The 16623-nt window shown below is 40.1% G+C and overlaps 3 protein-coding genes across 3 annotated transcripts; 2 read left to right on the forward strand and 1 right to left on the reverse strand.

The window, feature by feature from the left end:
* The first annotated feature begins 616 nt into the window (after positions 1-616).
* On the forward strand, positions 617-4256 carry LOC147562956 (ribose-phosphate pyrophosphokinase 4-like). Its single transcript, XM_086632929.1, has 7 exons — positions 617-1159; positions 2074-2389; positions 2502-2597; positions 3000-3068; positions 3371-3499; positions 3604-3703; positions 3858-4256. The coding sequence occupies exons 1-7, from the start codon at positions 774-776 to the stop codon at positions 3989-3991; spliced, it is 1230 nt and encodes a 409-aa protein (XP_086489055.1). The 5' UTR covers positions 617-773; the 3' UTR covers positions 3992-4256.
* Positions 4257-4312: 56 nt separating this feature from the next.
* On the reverse strand, positions 4313-8475 carry LOC147562957 (anthranilate phosphoribosyltransferase). Its single transcript, XM_086632913.1, has 10 exons — positions 7776-8475; positions 7181-7660; positions 6766-6923; positions 6512-6595; positions 6365-6417; positions 6106-6187; positions 5578-5685; positions 5279-5402; positions 5070-5155; positions 4313-4746 (listed from the first exon to the last, which is right to left on the reverse strand). The coding sequence occupies exons 1-10, from the start codon at positions 8155-8157 to the stop codon at positions 4528-4530; spliced, it is 1776 nt and encodes a 591-aa protein (XP_086489039.1). The 5' UTR covers positions 8158-8475; the 3' UTR covers positions 4313-4527.
* Positions 8476-10174: 1699 nt separating this feature from the next.
* Positions 10175-11108, forward strand: LOC147562958 (oleosin H2-like). Its single transcript, XM_086632942.1, has one exon. It carries the CDS (start codon positions 10325-10327, stop codon positions 10766-10768), a length of 444 nt encoding a protein of 147 aa, XP_086489068.1. The 5' UTR covers positions 10175-10324; the 3' UTR covers positions 10769-11108.
* The last annotated feature ends 5515 nt before the right edge of the window (positions 11109-16623 follow it).

Genomic DNA, 16623 nt, shown 5'->3' on the forward strand with positions numbered 1-16623 from the left:
GCCGATGATGAATTACGCTCATAATGAAATGCTAAAATTGTCGATGATGAAATGCTAAAGGTCGATGTTCTGCAGAAATAAGAACAATTTCGGAAAAGGAAATTTTGGGTGGAAACAAAATTGATTTTCCCTCCTAACACTACCTCACTTAACTCCAACGGCAATAACTCCGATCGTCATCTCTCTCTTGATCCCTCTCGTCTCTCCCTCTCTTTCAACTCTCTTCTACAGTTCCGGCGAAGGGGAGTCTCTATCGCTGAAACCCCGTCTGGTGAAATTAGATTCCAAATCTAGATGAAAAGTTCTGACGAAAAAGACTATTTCCTTCGCCAGAACTTATAGAGTGGAGGGTGGAGAATGGGAGAAGGACAAAGGAAAGAGAGAGAAGAGGGAGAGAGATGAAAGAGAAGATGAGAAGACAATAGAGTAGCCAGCCATCTCCGGCCGACCAACTTTCTGCCGGCAACTTGTAGAATGGGCTTGGTGAATTTATTTTGGGTTTCTCACATTTTTCTTGTGAAACTTTTGTTGTTGTTTCTCAAAAACACCGACATGTTAAATTGCGCACCTAATGAAATGCTAAAATGCGCCAACGATGAGTTCGCGCTCTGCTACAATGCACCGACGATGAAATTCGTTCTGCTAAATTGCGCCTTCGCTTGCGTCAAAAACTGAAATCACCTATCTATCTTGATGAGTACTTACTTGTACAGAGAGAGAGAGAGAGAGAGAGAGAGAGAGAGAGGAGTTGTTATCAACTTTGCCCGCCAAAAATGGTGTCGACACCGTTTACTCCGTCGTCGCCGGGAGTAAAAATCTCTACCTTACCCGACATTGGAACTTCAAATCCCTCCTCATATCTGTTTCTCAATTCATCTAAAATTGGATTATCGAAGGGAGTAAACAACAACAACAAGATCAGATGTCATATATCTAGCTTCGATAAATGGAGTTTAGATCATGTTACTGAAATTGATAGTCAGACTACTCTTCAAAGTTCAATTTCCGCCCTACCCATGGCTTCAAATGCTTTAAATTCTACTTCTCTTCCTACCAATTCCAAAAAGATTTGTCTTTTTTACTGCTCCGAAACGAAAGCCCTAGCTGAAAGAGTCGCTGCTCAGTCAGATTCTATTGAACTTCGAAACATTACCTGGAGGTAAGGGTTTTCTTTCAATTCAGTGGAAAAAGAAGAAGAAGAAACTACCCTCTCTCTCTCTCTCTCTATTTCTCTTCCATGGGGTATTTGAATTGTGTTTTTTAGAAGTAAAGTTCTAGTCTTTGTTGCAAATTTGAGCATCTTCATTGATGGGTTAGAATATAATTCTAGTTTCATTATGGGGATAATGTCATTTCAGTTATCAACTTGATTAGTCTATTATGAGATTTGTACTAGTTTCTTGATTTAGATCTTGCTTGATCTAAACTATAATTGTGCCATTGACAATGCATATAGGTATAACAACCCACATAGTTGAGCAAACCCTTGTAATTGAATAGCTTAACTTGTTATTGTGGATTTTTACATTTATGTTTGTATCTTGAGCTACAAAATTAGAGTTGTGTTGCTATGTTTAGGGTAATATCTGTGAGAATAGTCTCACATGGGAGAAGGGCGATTTAGCAACCAAGAAGATAATGTCTAGATCCTCTCCAATCATTGCTAGTTGGTTTTCAGTTGGATGACCACAAACTTACCAATATCGTCTGTTGAGACAAGTATTCTGTTGTAGTTTCTTAGAACCAGTTCCGACTTCGGTGACGATTTCCCTAAACAATTCGGAATTGACTTTCTTTCATACACCAACATTTTCTTCTTATGAAACTAAGTTCTCTCAATTATCACGTATTCATGTCAGAAATGGGAAACTTTCCCCCGATTTTGGTGCTGATATCCCTAAACAAATCGGAAATTTTGATGGTAAGGTTGTTGTCATACCTATGTAAGGACATTATCAATGCCAATGTCGTTAGACGAATGAGAAGAATGTTTGCTTCCTCCAGTGTTGCATCTTTTATAGTTTCAGAAGGTAAAGTAGTTTTTGTCTTCCCTAACAAATTTGTTCTCTATAGGACGTTCGAGGATGGGTTCCCCAACTTATTCATTTCTAATGCTCCGGGTATTCGTGGACAACATGTAGCTTTTCTTGCATCATTTAGTTCCCCAGCTGTTATCTTTGAGCAACTTTCTGTCATTTACGCATTGCCGAAGCTCTTCATCTCTTCATTTACTCTTGTCCTTCCCTTTTTCCCGACGGGTACTTCTGAGCGTGTAGAAGAAGAAGGAGACATTGCTACAGCGTTTACCCTTTCTAGGATCTTATCAAATATACCAATTTCAAGGGGTGGGCCCACTAGTTTAGTGATTTTCGATATCCATGCTTTGCAGGTTGGTGCCATATACATACTAAACAACCACTTACCAAGTATATCTATAATGGGTTTCTTCATCTTTATGTGCTTTAAGCTCGAACATTTTTGCTCGTCTTACTTCATTGCAGGAGAGATTTTACTTTGGCGACAAAGTCTTACCATGTTTCGAGAGTGGGGTACCTTTGCTTAAAAATAGACTTCAAGAGCTCCCTGACTCTGATAATGTAAGAACTTTTCAACCTTATGGCTTCATGGAAATCTGTTCTACTTAACTGTTCTCAGTGTCAAGTTGCTTATTAGAGCTATATCTTTATTACGTGTAGCAAGTTTTGCTGCTCCTGCTACTAAATAGTTACTTTCACTTATGTTAGTCTGTGATCACATGACCACATCATCTAATCAATGTATTATCTTTCTCAATAAATCGAAACTCTTTTAGGAGACTGAAAAACTGTGAAACTTGCTTGGCTTGAGTGCTCACATGTATGTATATCTCTCCACTTGATAGACCAGAGTTTGAATCTTAACGTTGTCAAAAAAAATCTCGGGATCATGTTGAAGTTACAGGACGGAAGATTTTGTTGCTTGCACATTGTTACTAACTACGAGTTGCTTTTCTTTTCTAGATAGCTATTGCTTTCCCTGATGATGGTGCATGGAAGCGATTTAATAAACAGCTGCAGCATTTCCCAACGGTAATGTTCCTATGGTGCAATAGGGCGTTTCCTTGAATATTCACATGTCTTTTTTTTGTTTGGGGTTGTTGATTATCTGGACATTTTCATGGCTGTTCAGAGTGAATTAGATTAGAATAGTGGATCTAGTAATACTTCAATTGAAATTTCTCAAAGGGAAGTAGCTATGGCTTCATTCTGTCTTACGGGAGGAAGGCTTATTGATCTTGTGTAGCACCACAAGTTACAAAACTATGTAGTCAGTTTCAGTGTTTAAACTTTCCTAAATGACAACTGATGCTAACTACAAGTTCAACTATCAGATTATTTGCAACAAAGTTCGGGAAGGAGATCAGCGGATTGTACGCCTGAAGGAGGGAGACCCCAAAGGCCGCCATGTCGTGATCGTTGATGACCTAGTTCAGTCTGGTGGTACTCTTATTGAATGCCAGGTAAGAAGATAATTTTTTAGGGAACTTCATCTTCCTAGTCATTTATGCTCTGCTACACTAATGTTAATACACTCTCTTACCATTCCCACTTTTCTGTCCCATAGAAACTTTTAGCTGCACAAGGAGCAACAAAAATCAGTGCTTATGTGACACACGGCATCTTCCCAAACAGATCATGGGAACGATTTCAACATGACACTGGAGGTACGTGTATATCATAGTATATTTAAGTACTTCCGGACCCAAGCAGTGTTTCATCATCTCCTAATAATACATTAATAGAAGTCAAGTCGTATATTTTCCTTTTCATGGGAATAAGAACAGCTTTAGATTATGATCATCTGGTATCTATTTTCAGGGTCTCCAGAGAATGGGATGACATACTTTTGGATCACCGACTCCTGCCCATTGACTGTGAAGGAGGTGAAACACAGACGACCCTTTGAAGTTCTTAGTCTCGCCGGTGCAATAGCAGCTTCCCTTCAGATTTAGTCGCCTTTTTTTTCCTTTTAGGCCTTTACCCTTTCTCTCTGTTTATCCAATGGAACTGAAACATGAACTTACCATTAGCAGCAGTTCATCCTTGTATTCATTGACTTCCTTTGGAGAAGACCACAAGTTTTTTGCTTAGGTAGTAGGTAGCTGTACGGGGATTATGATAAAAGTATCTGTAATTTGTCTTGTATTTCAACTTTCACATCTGAAATTGGAGGAAAATAAGCAATAATACATGACGATGAGTGTTCTTATTTCTTCATTGGTAGTCGTTCGTTTAGTTCAATACTTCAATTGATGCTTAATGAGACCACAATGTGAACAGAGGATGCTTCATTAATACAATCAAAATCATACAAATTTGGTTGATGGGTTAACCGTTAACGTACAATACATTAAGATCACACAAAAAAAATACTCTTTAAGTTTACCCCTTTATTGTTACTGAAGTAAAAGCTCAAGAAACTAGACACCAGGAAAAAAAAAAGAGAAAATGTTGGAGCAAATGAAAGGGTACAAGTGATGGAGCTCTGTTACTTGAGCTGGGAAATTTTGATGTAATTCATAATCCTGTTTAGTGCTTCACCACTATCAATTGCCTCTCTTGCTCTTTCCAAAGCTGCTGAAACATCTTCTGCGCCATCACAGCCGAGCAAATGGTCCACCATTCCAGCGTTCAGGACTATCCTGTCGTATGCTGGTCCTTTTTCACCGCGAAGTGCTGCTAAACCCAATTCTATGTTCTTCGAAACCTGAATTCACAGGGACGAAAAAAGGATGAAGTCTTACCGTTAACAAAATCTCATCTTCAAACTACGAGGACAAACAGAAGAAATGTTGCAGGTTAGGACAGATTGATGTACTTCTTTATAAACTAAACCAGATCTTGATTTTAAAGAGTTCTTTTGTTTCCGTAATATCTTTTTACATGATAATTCTATCATTTACAGATTGACAACATTTCCGTGAATTTATTATTGTAATTGTAGTAAGCAAAAGATTTTTTCTGCCATTCAATATTAGGAATTTCAGCTACATAAGTGAATGATATAACAAGGGAAGAAAGGAAACTCACTGATCTATCGGTTCTCGGTGTATCTGTGGGTTCAATACCGTAATCTTTAGCATTAACCTCCACACTGAAACTCTCGCGTGAAACTCCTGCAGCATGTATTCGTACTCGACAATAAATTTTGACAGTTCAAGCAAGATTAAAGCTGCTCAAACCAACTGCTTATGTTGTTTGTGTGTCGATGGGTGTGAGAGAGAGAGAGAGAGTCATACCATCCACTTCAGAAACAAATGGGTAGCTCAAAGAACGAAATCCTGAACAGTAGTTCACCGGTAGGCCTTTTGATGAGGTTGCAGATCGTATTCTTGTTGTCATTGAAACAGCACCTTCTTCACCCTACACCATCACATGGTTAGAACACAATCATGTGAGAGCTGAACATGTTTACAGAAAAAATTTAAGACGTCAATGGCAAGAATTTACTTAAGCATTTGTTTCAGAAACACAAAGTATCAGAATCAGAATCTCCTACATAGCTAAATCACCATGGTTTGTATATTAGTGTGCGTACCTTCACAACTAAACCAGCCTGGACACCTCGTCTTCTCATAAGCATTAACAAGGAATCCTCATAACCCCCATGATAGAACCCAGCAACAATAGCTTCCTTCCCTCGAGCCTGATAAAAAACGAACAACTCTTTGAGGTACTTCAAATTCAATTTTCACACAAGTCTCCTCCAACTTAGGTTGTGGTGTTCATGTACTTGTGCTTATTAAAGAAAATAAAGAAAGAGAGTTTCATGCTATTTTACACAAACATTATGTCAAGCTTAGATTCCACAAAGAAAGAGAGCAAAAAGAGAAAACGTGTAGAGAAAGAAAAACCTTTGAAGGGTAACCCTCCGGAGACATAACAATCAACCTAATTGGATAAATACACTATCAATTTCAAGGCGCGATCAGCATTAGGGTCACATAAACCTATTTGCTGTTTGATCTAAGATGAACGCCTGAAACAACAAACCTAGGTCTGTACAGCATAATTTCAAAAACATGATGTGCAGAAGCGTTGCTGTTTGCAAATTTACACCGCTTACCCTAACAAACTGCTGGACTTTCTCAGATGTCGCGAGTGGTGGGCGTTTTTTTATGTGCTCCCTCAATGATTGTAATGAGTACCTACAAAAGCATACCATCTTGCTGACCCCATTAATCCATATAAACGATATAATGTTGCTCATAAGGGATAATAAATAAGTGCAAATTCGTGGGCAATCTCGGGTCTTGTTAAAGAATATTCATTATACAATTCGTACAAGGAGCTCATATTATTGAAGAGGATAGATCAAAACATACATAGATGGGCGAGCTTCACGTTGACTTATGTATGCAAAACCAACATCCTCATCCTAAATAAATGGTACAACCATACAGTTAAACGAAACAAACAGAGTTGAAGAAACATGAGATTAGCAAGATGTATCTGAATTAACAAAATTGCACCTCAAGAAGTTCTTTTGCCTGAAACGGAGTTATATGGGTGTTAGCTCCCATGAATTTCAGCATTTGTTCTTCGGTCACTCCTCCCTGAAAACCTTAACAACCAAACATTTCAGAGGAAATTTGGTACACATGACAAGACAAGCACCAAAAACTATTTCACATGGATCGTGACGAGTTTGGATACCTTAGAGAGTTTGAGCAACACGCAACAACCACATAAAAGTTTCAACCACAACATTATTTACATAACTTACCTTAGGTGACATCCATTCCACACCATGAAGCAAGCTTGATTCCCCATAACATGCTCTAACGGCAGCTACAAACAATGTACTTCTGAAAAAGCGAGTATTTCCATCATAGGGATCACCATAATGAGTCAAAGATTTAACATCAGCAACTGGCGGAGGACCTGCCCGACAATAAACGGGTATATGACGGTATTCAAGTGACATATACCGATTCTAGGTTGTAAAGTGACTTATATGAGCAACAATTGTTTTCCTAAAGATTGAAACTACCAAAATTCAAAACCGGACGGGTCTTATTTCTCTTGCAATTGTTTTCCTATGGATTGAAACTACCAAAATAATCTATAGTTAAAACAAGTGCATAACATGACTAATAGAAACGGCCAAGTATAAACGTAATAGTAAGTTGGAGTTTTACCTAGTTCTTGGTCGAATGCAAGACAATACGCTTTTAGCTCACGGTCGGTTTCTCTATTCATTCTTTGACCTATCAAGAATGCCGATAACAAAGACTCCTTCACTCTTCCTCCAACCCCTTTATCTAAAGGAAGAACATCTCTAAGTAAACCTTGGATTTCTTCATACCCAAGATGCCCACCTGCCAAAACTTCCCTTAAATCACCAACAAGTCTCATCTCAGTGGTATCATTTCCAATAAATTGAGGTCCAATGGAAGTTCCTATTCCCATAATTGAACCTTCAGGATCTGCTAAGAAAATTATATCGGGCGGAAGCTCTCGAATAAGCCGTGGCCAATAAGCATTCATTGCATTCCTTTCTCCTTCACTCCATTGAGTAGCTTCCGAGAAGCAATTCGCTCGAATAGTCATTGCAGCGAAAAATGCTCCAAGTTGAGCCCTAGAAACCTCTTCCTCGTCATCTCTCAATTCTCCTCTTGCTAATTATACAAATAAAACTCATTCAAAATCCAACCCACTAAACCAAATGACTCAAAAACAAGATAAAACCTAAAAAGATGACAACTTTAATCAAAATTTGAAAAAAACTATTACCTGATCTGAGAATTGTATCCAAAACCTTATAAGCTTGTTCTTCATTTAGAGGCTTTGTTTGAGTAGGTCCAGTACAAACCCTAGCTTGAGCTTCCAATAGAGTTTGATTTGGTTTGGGGAAATCTGAATTACGATATGAAGTAGAAGTTGTTGGGTTACGAAGATTAGATTCAGGAAGCCCTAATTGATCAATCTTTGCTGAGTCCAATGCTACTCTTGGAATCGAGCTTCGTTTCCATCGAATTGAAGATTCGTGTTTCTTAGTGGATAACAGGAGAGAGATTTGCTGGTTCCGGGAATTCGTGAAATTTATGAGTTTGTTGGTTTCATATGAAGGGAAAGGGGAAGAGAGATTAGGGTTTGGATTCAAGAGTGTGTTCATGGCGATCCTTAATTGTACGGAATTCCAAGAATTTGACGAACTCGGTGAGAGTTTGAGCTCAGTGAGTAAGATCTATCTATTTAGAATTTGCAGATTGTTCGTAGAGATTCACACGGAAGATCTCGAGGATCTCTCTTTCTGTTCTCTCTCTTATTTTTAGTTCATTTTTGGGAAGGGGGTTTAACATATTACTAAGAGCCCCTCAGCTCCCATGACCACATCACATCAGAGCGAATCGTGTCGACAACGTGTTCACCTTGGGGACTGTTAGTGATATTTTACACTTTGATACAGATGAGTCTCACAGTTTTAAAAGACGTCATTAGGGAAGAATGTTTAACCTTTTAAGAAGAGCACCCATGTGGGATTAATTTACAACAATTTCTTATTGACAAAAAAAACATCACCTCATTATAATTCATTTCATAGACTAGGAGAGCTCAAACAGGACACTGCCCATAAGAATTTAAACTCAACAAAGTAGATTCTTATTATGAAGTATTAATCAATTTTCACGTACAAAAGACATCGATGGATACACAGAGTGACCTCATTTGCTATGTGTTAACTAAAAAAGATTATCGACAAAAGGGCAAACAAAATCAAACAAACTCCTTGCAATCACTTTCTTGAAGCTTTTTAAGCTTCCAAATCCAGCGAAGGAAGATGTGTGAATTTCATGAATACAGACATGTTGGGTCCGACGATTGCTTCACAGGGATCTTCAGTGGTATGGCCTTGTAGAAAATGGGTGTTGGAGGTATCTTGGAATTTTAGTCGTTCCGATGGGTCATACCTTAAGAGACCTCGTAGTAAATTTACCAGGTCCGCTTTTGCTTTATCATCGTCAGAATACATTACTAGCTCCTGCAAACATTTAAAGAACACCAACGATTTTATCACACGCCCTGAACTAGGGGAACTCGGAGGCTCAATACCGGAGTCCAGCAAGACCATGGTCGCCCGACGACTGAGACTGCGGTACCCTTCCAACCCGACAACTCAAAATCTGATAAAAATGAATAATAATTATACTGAAACCTGGAATGGATGAAGATTCGAAACATCTATGATCCTTATCTCTACCGTTGCTATATGTACTAGCTTACTAGGTATGAATTTTTTGCAATGATTTATGTGGCCTTTAAGGCCCACTGTTACAGGCCCTGAAGCCCATGATTTCATAAAGAAAATGACACAACCAAAATTACAAATCAAAACCCTCACTCTGCTAAGCCTGAGCTTGCGAAAAATGGAGAGCAAAAATGATTCATGTACCGCCCATATGACGGGCTGTCCTATGTAGGAAATGAAACAAGGCGCGCGAAATCTTCATTTCACACTTGTGAAATGACTATATTTTCAATATGATTCTTTTCCTCTTTGTCGAGACGAAAAAGGAACTCAGCAAAGCCTACTCTACATTGTACTTGAAAGCCAGAACTATACTAGGGGCTGAAGGCAACTTCAATCTTGGCTTAAACAACCAAGAAAGGGTATGCGCCCCTTACGCCATAATATATATACTATATGATGGCGTAAGAGGCTTTCTCAAGAGAAAACACCTTTGAGAGTCAAGGGCGGCGGCTCAGGAGTTGCGGGGCCCTATACTAAACTAAGAAGGGCTACCTTTAATTTTAGTAAATATTTTTTTATGAAGCAGTCAGCTTAGGTGGTACATGTAAAATCCTTGGATGGGGCTACCACTACCATTGCTATATGAAGTGGCCTACTAGGTATTTTTTTTGTTGAAAGGGCCTACTGGGTATGAGTTTTGCAACCGTTTATGTGGGCTTTAAAGGCCCACTATTATGGGCCCTTAAGCCCATAATTTCAGCCCAATCCTAGAAGAAAACAAAAGAGAAAAAAACAGAAATCTGAATTCAAAACTTTATTGAGAGAGAGGGAGAGAAACGATTACCAAAGCACCAACCCACAGAATAAGAGAAAGGTGGCATGAGATTCCCCACAAGTCTCACACTATATAGACTTGTTTCTCATGCAAACCTCTATTCTCTCTTTTCATAACAAGTGTCCTCTTTTCTCCACATGTCATTTCTCTTCACTTCTTTAAATACCCCATCTCTTCTCTTCTCTCTCCCCCATATCTTCATCTCTCTCTCTTTCTCTCTATCTACCTTCTTCAAAGTTCAAACATTCACCATCAATGGCAGCAGCTGAACACCAGCAACACCCAATGGCAAACCTAAAAAGCATGCTCCCTGATAAAGGCCCATCAACTTCTCAAATAGTAGCAGTTGTTACTTTACTTCCTGTTGGTGGTATACTTCTAACTATAGCTGGTTTGATCTTAACTGCTACCATTATAGGTCTGGCATTAGCAACACCTGTTTTTATCATCTTCAGCCCTGTTTTGGTACCAGCTGCCATTACAATTGGTTTAGCTGTCACTGGGTTTTTAACTTCAGGTGCATTTGGGCTTACTGCATTATCATCCTTGTCTAGGATTATTAACTACGTGCGTAATGCGCGTGTGCCTGAGCAGCTTGACCTAGCTAGACGTAGAATGGTTGATACTGCTGGACACATGACACAAACAGTGGGCCAAAAGACTAAAGATGTGGGTCAAGCTATCCAGCAGAAGGCCTAAAAATACTTCAAATTGGTCATGGTAAGTAAGGTCTAGAGAAATGGTTGTTGGGCTTTCAATGTGGGTTCTTCTTCAGTATGAGAATCATCATCATAAAAAAAAAAAATGTGTGTGTGTTTTTAAGTTATTCCTAGATGTTTTAAGGGTTTAATTAGATGTATGGAGTGATATTAGGGGTTAATGTGGTATGATGGTGGTACTAGTAAGTGTTTCTTTTCTACTACTTGAGTTGTTTAATCTTTGTTGTTGTTGTTGTTGTTGTTATTAATTAGCATGTAGAGGTTAATTTATTTCCAATGTTGTAGAGATTCCAAATGCTTGAGTAGAAGTTGTTTCCATTGTCATCTCTCTCTCTCTCTCTCTCTCTCCTCTCAATTTTTTGGTACAGGGTCTTTGTCTTCATTTGACCAAATACCTCCAAAATACCAATGCAGCTAACAATGAAACATTTCCTCATATTCATTAATGTGAATATGAGTAAGGCAAATAATAAATAGATGTGCATCTAAGTCTAATGGTGTTATAACTAAAAGTCGCGGAAGCTATCGAACCTATCCTAGAAATTGATCCGATTATGAAGATTAATCGAAAAGCTAAGTCAAAATCAAATATGCGAACAGAATTTAACGAGGTTCGGCTTTAAAGCCTACGTCCTCGGGCGAACAAGAAATCTTTATTGAAGGATAGATGAAGACGACTAACACAATCCGCAAGTTCGTCCCAAGATGGTACCGTATAGAAATTAACCTTCTATACTAAATCTTCGACGACCGAGAAATTTAACACCGCTCAAAAACTATGAAAAATTTCTCTCACTCTTGCTCTCTCTCTAGCTCTCTAAAGAAGAGTTGTTGTTGCTTGTGTTGGTGTGTTGATTACAAAGCACTCAACCCCTATTTATATATATTATAATCCAAAAAATTGGAAACTGCCTATTGAGCCAAAAAATTGGAAACCATCCCAATTTGGAAACTGCCTATTGCTGCCTCTTAAACCTCCTCTTCAATTTTTAGAAACTGCCTCTTACAATTCTCCACCTCGTACACAATTTGATATACTTCAAATTTTGGACGAACACCAGGATACTCCTTGTAAGATATATCTTCTTTTTGTAACTTCATCCGACTGCACCATATGACCATGGTTGCCTACGTACCCTTTTACAGGATCAAGCCTACCATAGTTCTACCAACCCTTCACATAAAGATTATCTTGTCGCCATTACGCCCTTTCGGGCAACTTAACACGAGCCGATTTATAGCAATTCCAGACAATGCTGAAACTTGCTACATGTCACCACTTTAGTCAACATGTCCGCGGGATTCTCATCCGTGTGTACCTTCATGAGAGAAACATCACCTTCCTCTATGACATCTCGTACAAAGTGATACCTGACATCGATATGCTTAGTACGAGCATGATGAATCTGATTCTTCGCCAAGTGGATCGCACTTTGACTATCACACCATACATCTACGCACTCCTGCTTAATCCCTAGGTCATCCAGAAGACCCCACAACCACAATGCTTCCTTCACACCCTCGGCCATAGCCATATACTCGGCCTCCGTAGTAGATAACGCAACTGTAGATTGTAACATCGATCGCCAACTAACTGGAGCACCATGTACCCTAAATACATAACCAGTAGTAGATCGTCTTCTATCTAGATCGCCAGCATAATCCGAGTCAACATAACCGCTTACCTGACATGTGCCTCCACCAAAGCACAAACCCGTATCAACAGTACCCTTCAAGTACCTCAAGACCCACTTCGCAGCTTCCCAATGTGTCTTCCCCGGGTTTGCCATAAACCTACTAACCACACTGACCGCCTGTGAAATATCCGGACGAGTACACACCATAGCATACATCAAACTGCCAACTGCACTAGCATACGGTACACGATCCATATGATCCTTCTCCACCGTAGTAGTGGGAGATTGTTTTCCCGAGAGCCTGAAGTGTGGTGCCAAAGGTGTTGACACCGCCTTCGCATTCTGCATCCCGAATCGAGAAACTACTCGTTCGATGTAACCTTTCTGATTCAAGTACAGTTTCTTACTTGACCGCTCTCTCTTAATCTCCATTCCCAGTATTTTCTTTGCAGCGCCCATGTCTTTCATCTCAAACTCTTGACTGAGTTGAGATTTCAACTTATTTATCTCCACCATGCTTCGAGAAGCAATAAGCATGTCATCCACATACAAAAGGAGATAAATAAAGTCACCTTCGTGAAGCTTCTTGATGTATACACAACAATCATAGTCACTTCTGCGAAAACCATGCTTTAGCATGAAAAAATCAAATCGTTTGTACCATTGGCGAGGGGATTGTTTCAATCCGTAAAGAGACTTTCTCAAACGACATACTTGATTTTCTTTGCCCTCAACCTTGTATCCCTCAGGTTGAGCCATATAAATTTCTTCTTCCAAATCTCCGTGCAAGAAGGTGGTTTTAACATCGAGTTGTTCCAGCTCAAGATCACTATGAGCAACAATACTCAATAGCACCCGAATAGAAGTATGTTTCACGACCGGTGAGAAAATCTCATTCTAGTCGACCCCTTCTTTCTGTGCATAACCCTTGGCCACTAGTCTTGCCTTATACCTTGTACCCTTGATCTCGGAAGAATCCTCTTTCTTCTTATACACCCATTTACAACCAATAACAGACTTACCTTCGGGTAATGGGACAACCTCCCATGTCTGGTTCTTGTGAAGAGACTCCATCTCTTCTTGCATAGCAACCAACCAACTCTCTCTTTCCGCCACGGTAATAGCTTGTTTGAAGGTGACCGGCTCGTCGTCTTCCACCGAGAGTGCATATTCAACCACATTTGCCTGCCCGTAATGCCTAAGAGGTTTGTCTGACCCTAACCTCTATACCGGCTTATATAACCGTTTCGGCCTAGTGTGTACCGAAACATCCTGCTGTTGTTGTTGTAAAACTTGTGTACCTTCCCCTTGAACCTCCTCATGATCGGGTTCATCAATTTCCTCATCCTGAGTATTATCCTGATGCTCCACCTGATCATGATTCCTAGAAACCCGTTGGTCTTCGGCTTCTACTTCCACTACTTGAGCTTTAGTAGACCCAACATCACCACAACTAGGCACCGTAGCTTTCGCCATAGCTACCATAGATGACTCATCAAACACCACATCTCTGCTGATTACAAACTTCTTGTCTTCCGTACACCATAGCCGATAACCCTTGACTCCTGTAGCATATCCTAAGAAAATTGCCTTCTTTGCTCTATTGTCAAGTTTGTTACCTTTAACATGGTAATAGGCCGTACAACCGAAAACCTTAAGTCTCCCGTAATCTGCATGTTCACCTGACCACACCTCGTAAGGTATGCCGCCATCTAAAGAAGAATGTGGAGACCTGTTCACAATATAACAAGATGTAGCAACAGATTCTGCCCACCATTCTACGCCTAATCCCGAATTGGAGCGCATACATCTAGCCTTCTCAAGTAGTGTACGGTTCAATCTCTCTGCGACTCCATTCTGTTGAGGTGTGTTTACTACTGTCCAGTGCCTCACAATGCCTTCCTGATTACAAAACTCCTTGAATGCCCCATCCGTGTACTCGGTCCCATTATCCGACCTTAACGTCTTCAGCTTTCGACCAGTTTTGTTCTCAACCATTGCTTTCCACACCAGGAATGTGTTGAATACCTCATTCTTATGCTTCAGAAAATAAAGCCAGACAAATCTCGAATGATCATCAACGAATGTAACAAAATACCTGGAACCACCCTTGGAAGGTAACTTTGCCGGTCCCCAGACATCGGTATGTACGTAGTCTAATACCTCTTTGCTCCTGTGCTTGCTTGAAGAGAACGTCACCCTGTGTGCCTTCCCGAACACACAATGCTCACAAAACTCCATGCAAGGCTTCTTCATGTCCTTCAACAAGCCTTTCCCGCACATCAAAGATAGACCCTTTTCTGACATATGCCCAAGGCGCATATGCCAAAGCCTCGTACTAGCCGTTGGATCCCTTCCACTGATTCCTACTGCTACATCTCCAGTAATTGTTGTCCCCAAAAGTTTGTATAAATTACCGTAACGAGTACCTCTCATTACCACCAAAGAACCCTTAACGACTTTTATGGAGCCATTCTCTATAATTATCTTACAGCCGTTCCGCTCCAACACACCAAGGGAAATTAGATTTTTCCGCAAATCGGGTATGTGTCTTACGTCCGTCAATGTTTTCACCACTCCATCGTGCATCTTGATCCGTATTGTTCCGAGTCCCACAGTTTTACATATACTATCATCACCCAGTATAACTGTACCACCATCTATACTCCTATAGGTAGTAAACCACTCCCTATTTGGACACATATGGTGTGACGCCCCTGAATCAAGCATCCACTTATCGGAGATCTTCTCAGACACCTCTGTCACCGAGAAACATTCGTCCGCCTCTTCTGACACATATCCCGCCTCTTGCATCTCTTGTTTCTCCTTGTAGCCTTCGTTCTTTTGCTTCAATTTTCTCTTTGGACAAGCCGCTTTAAAGTGGCCAAGCTCACCACAACTAAAGCACGTTTTCTTGAAAGAGCCTCTAGATTTGGATCTAGATTTCCCGCCCTTTCCCTTTCCCCTTTCATTACTCCTCCCCCTCGTTACAAACAACCCTTGTGCTTGATCCTTGTCTACTCCACCCGACGCCATACTGCTAGTAGCAACCTTACGAAGGTCATCCGCTAATAGCGAATTTCTCGTCTCTTCCATGCTTAGACTATCACCAACAAGCATCAAAGTTTGAACAAGGTTCTCATAGGATTTAGGCAATGAAAGTAACAATATGAGGGCTTGGTCCTCATCCTCAACCTTAACATCAATATCCTTCAAATCTGAGATAATCCTGTCAAACCTATTCACATATTCCTGAATAGAAGAACCCTCTTCCATTCTACATGTGAATAATTTGGATTTTAAGTAGACCCGATTCGTTAAAGTTTTCGTCATGAAACTGCTTTCTAGCTTTAACCACACACCCGCCGCCGTTGTTTCTCCGTCTACTAGGAACGCCACGTCCCTCTCAAGACACAACATAATGGTAGCCCGTGCTTCGAGGTCTAACTCTTCCCAATCCTCATCTGACATATCTCCTGGTTTCTTTCCCGTCAACGTCTTGTGTAATTTCTGCGAGATTAACAGATTCTTCATCTGCATCCGCCAATAAGAAAAATCGTTTTTCCCATTGAACTTCTCTATCTCATATTTCCCTGCTTTGACCGTACCACTTCTCGATCCCATCTTCTCTTCGTTCAATCTCAACAAGGCTCTGGTACCAATTGTTATAACTAAAAGTCGCGGAAGCTATCGAACCTATCCTAGAAATTGATCCGATTATGAAGATTAATCGAAAAGCTAAGTCAAAATCAAATATGCGAACAGAATTTAACGAGGTTCGGCTTTAAAGCCTACGTCCTCGGGCGAACAAGAAATCTTTATTGAAGGATAGATGAAGACGACTAACACAATCCGCAAGTTCGTCCCAAGATGGTACCGTATAGAAATTAACCTTCTATACTAAATCTTCGACGACCGAGAAATTTAACACCGCTCAAAAACTATGAAAAATTTCTTGTTCAATTTTATAAGCCAAAAAATTGGAAACTGCCTATTGAGCCAAAAAATTGGAAACCATCCCAATTTGGAAACTGCCTATTGCTGCCTCTTAAACCTCCTCTTCAATTTTTAGAAACTGCCTCTTACAAATGGCATGAAAGATTACGGCATGAAGGATTACTTCATATCGCAACGGCATGAAGGATTACTTCATATCGCAACGGCATGAAGGATTACTTCATATCGCAAAGGGAGATGC

Source organism: Eschscholzia californica, unplaced genomic scaffold (genome assembly GCF_041429995.1).
Source record: "Eschscholzia californica isolate CP2 unplaced genomic scaffold, dmEscCali1.0.p SCAF_1, whole genome shotgun sequence".
NCBI lineage: Eukaryota > Viridiplantae > Streptophyta > Magnoliopsida > Ranunculales > Papaveraceae > Eschscholzia > Eschscholzia californica.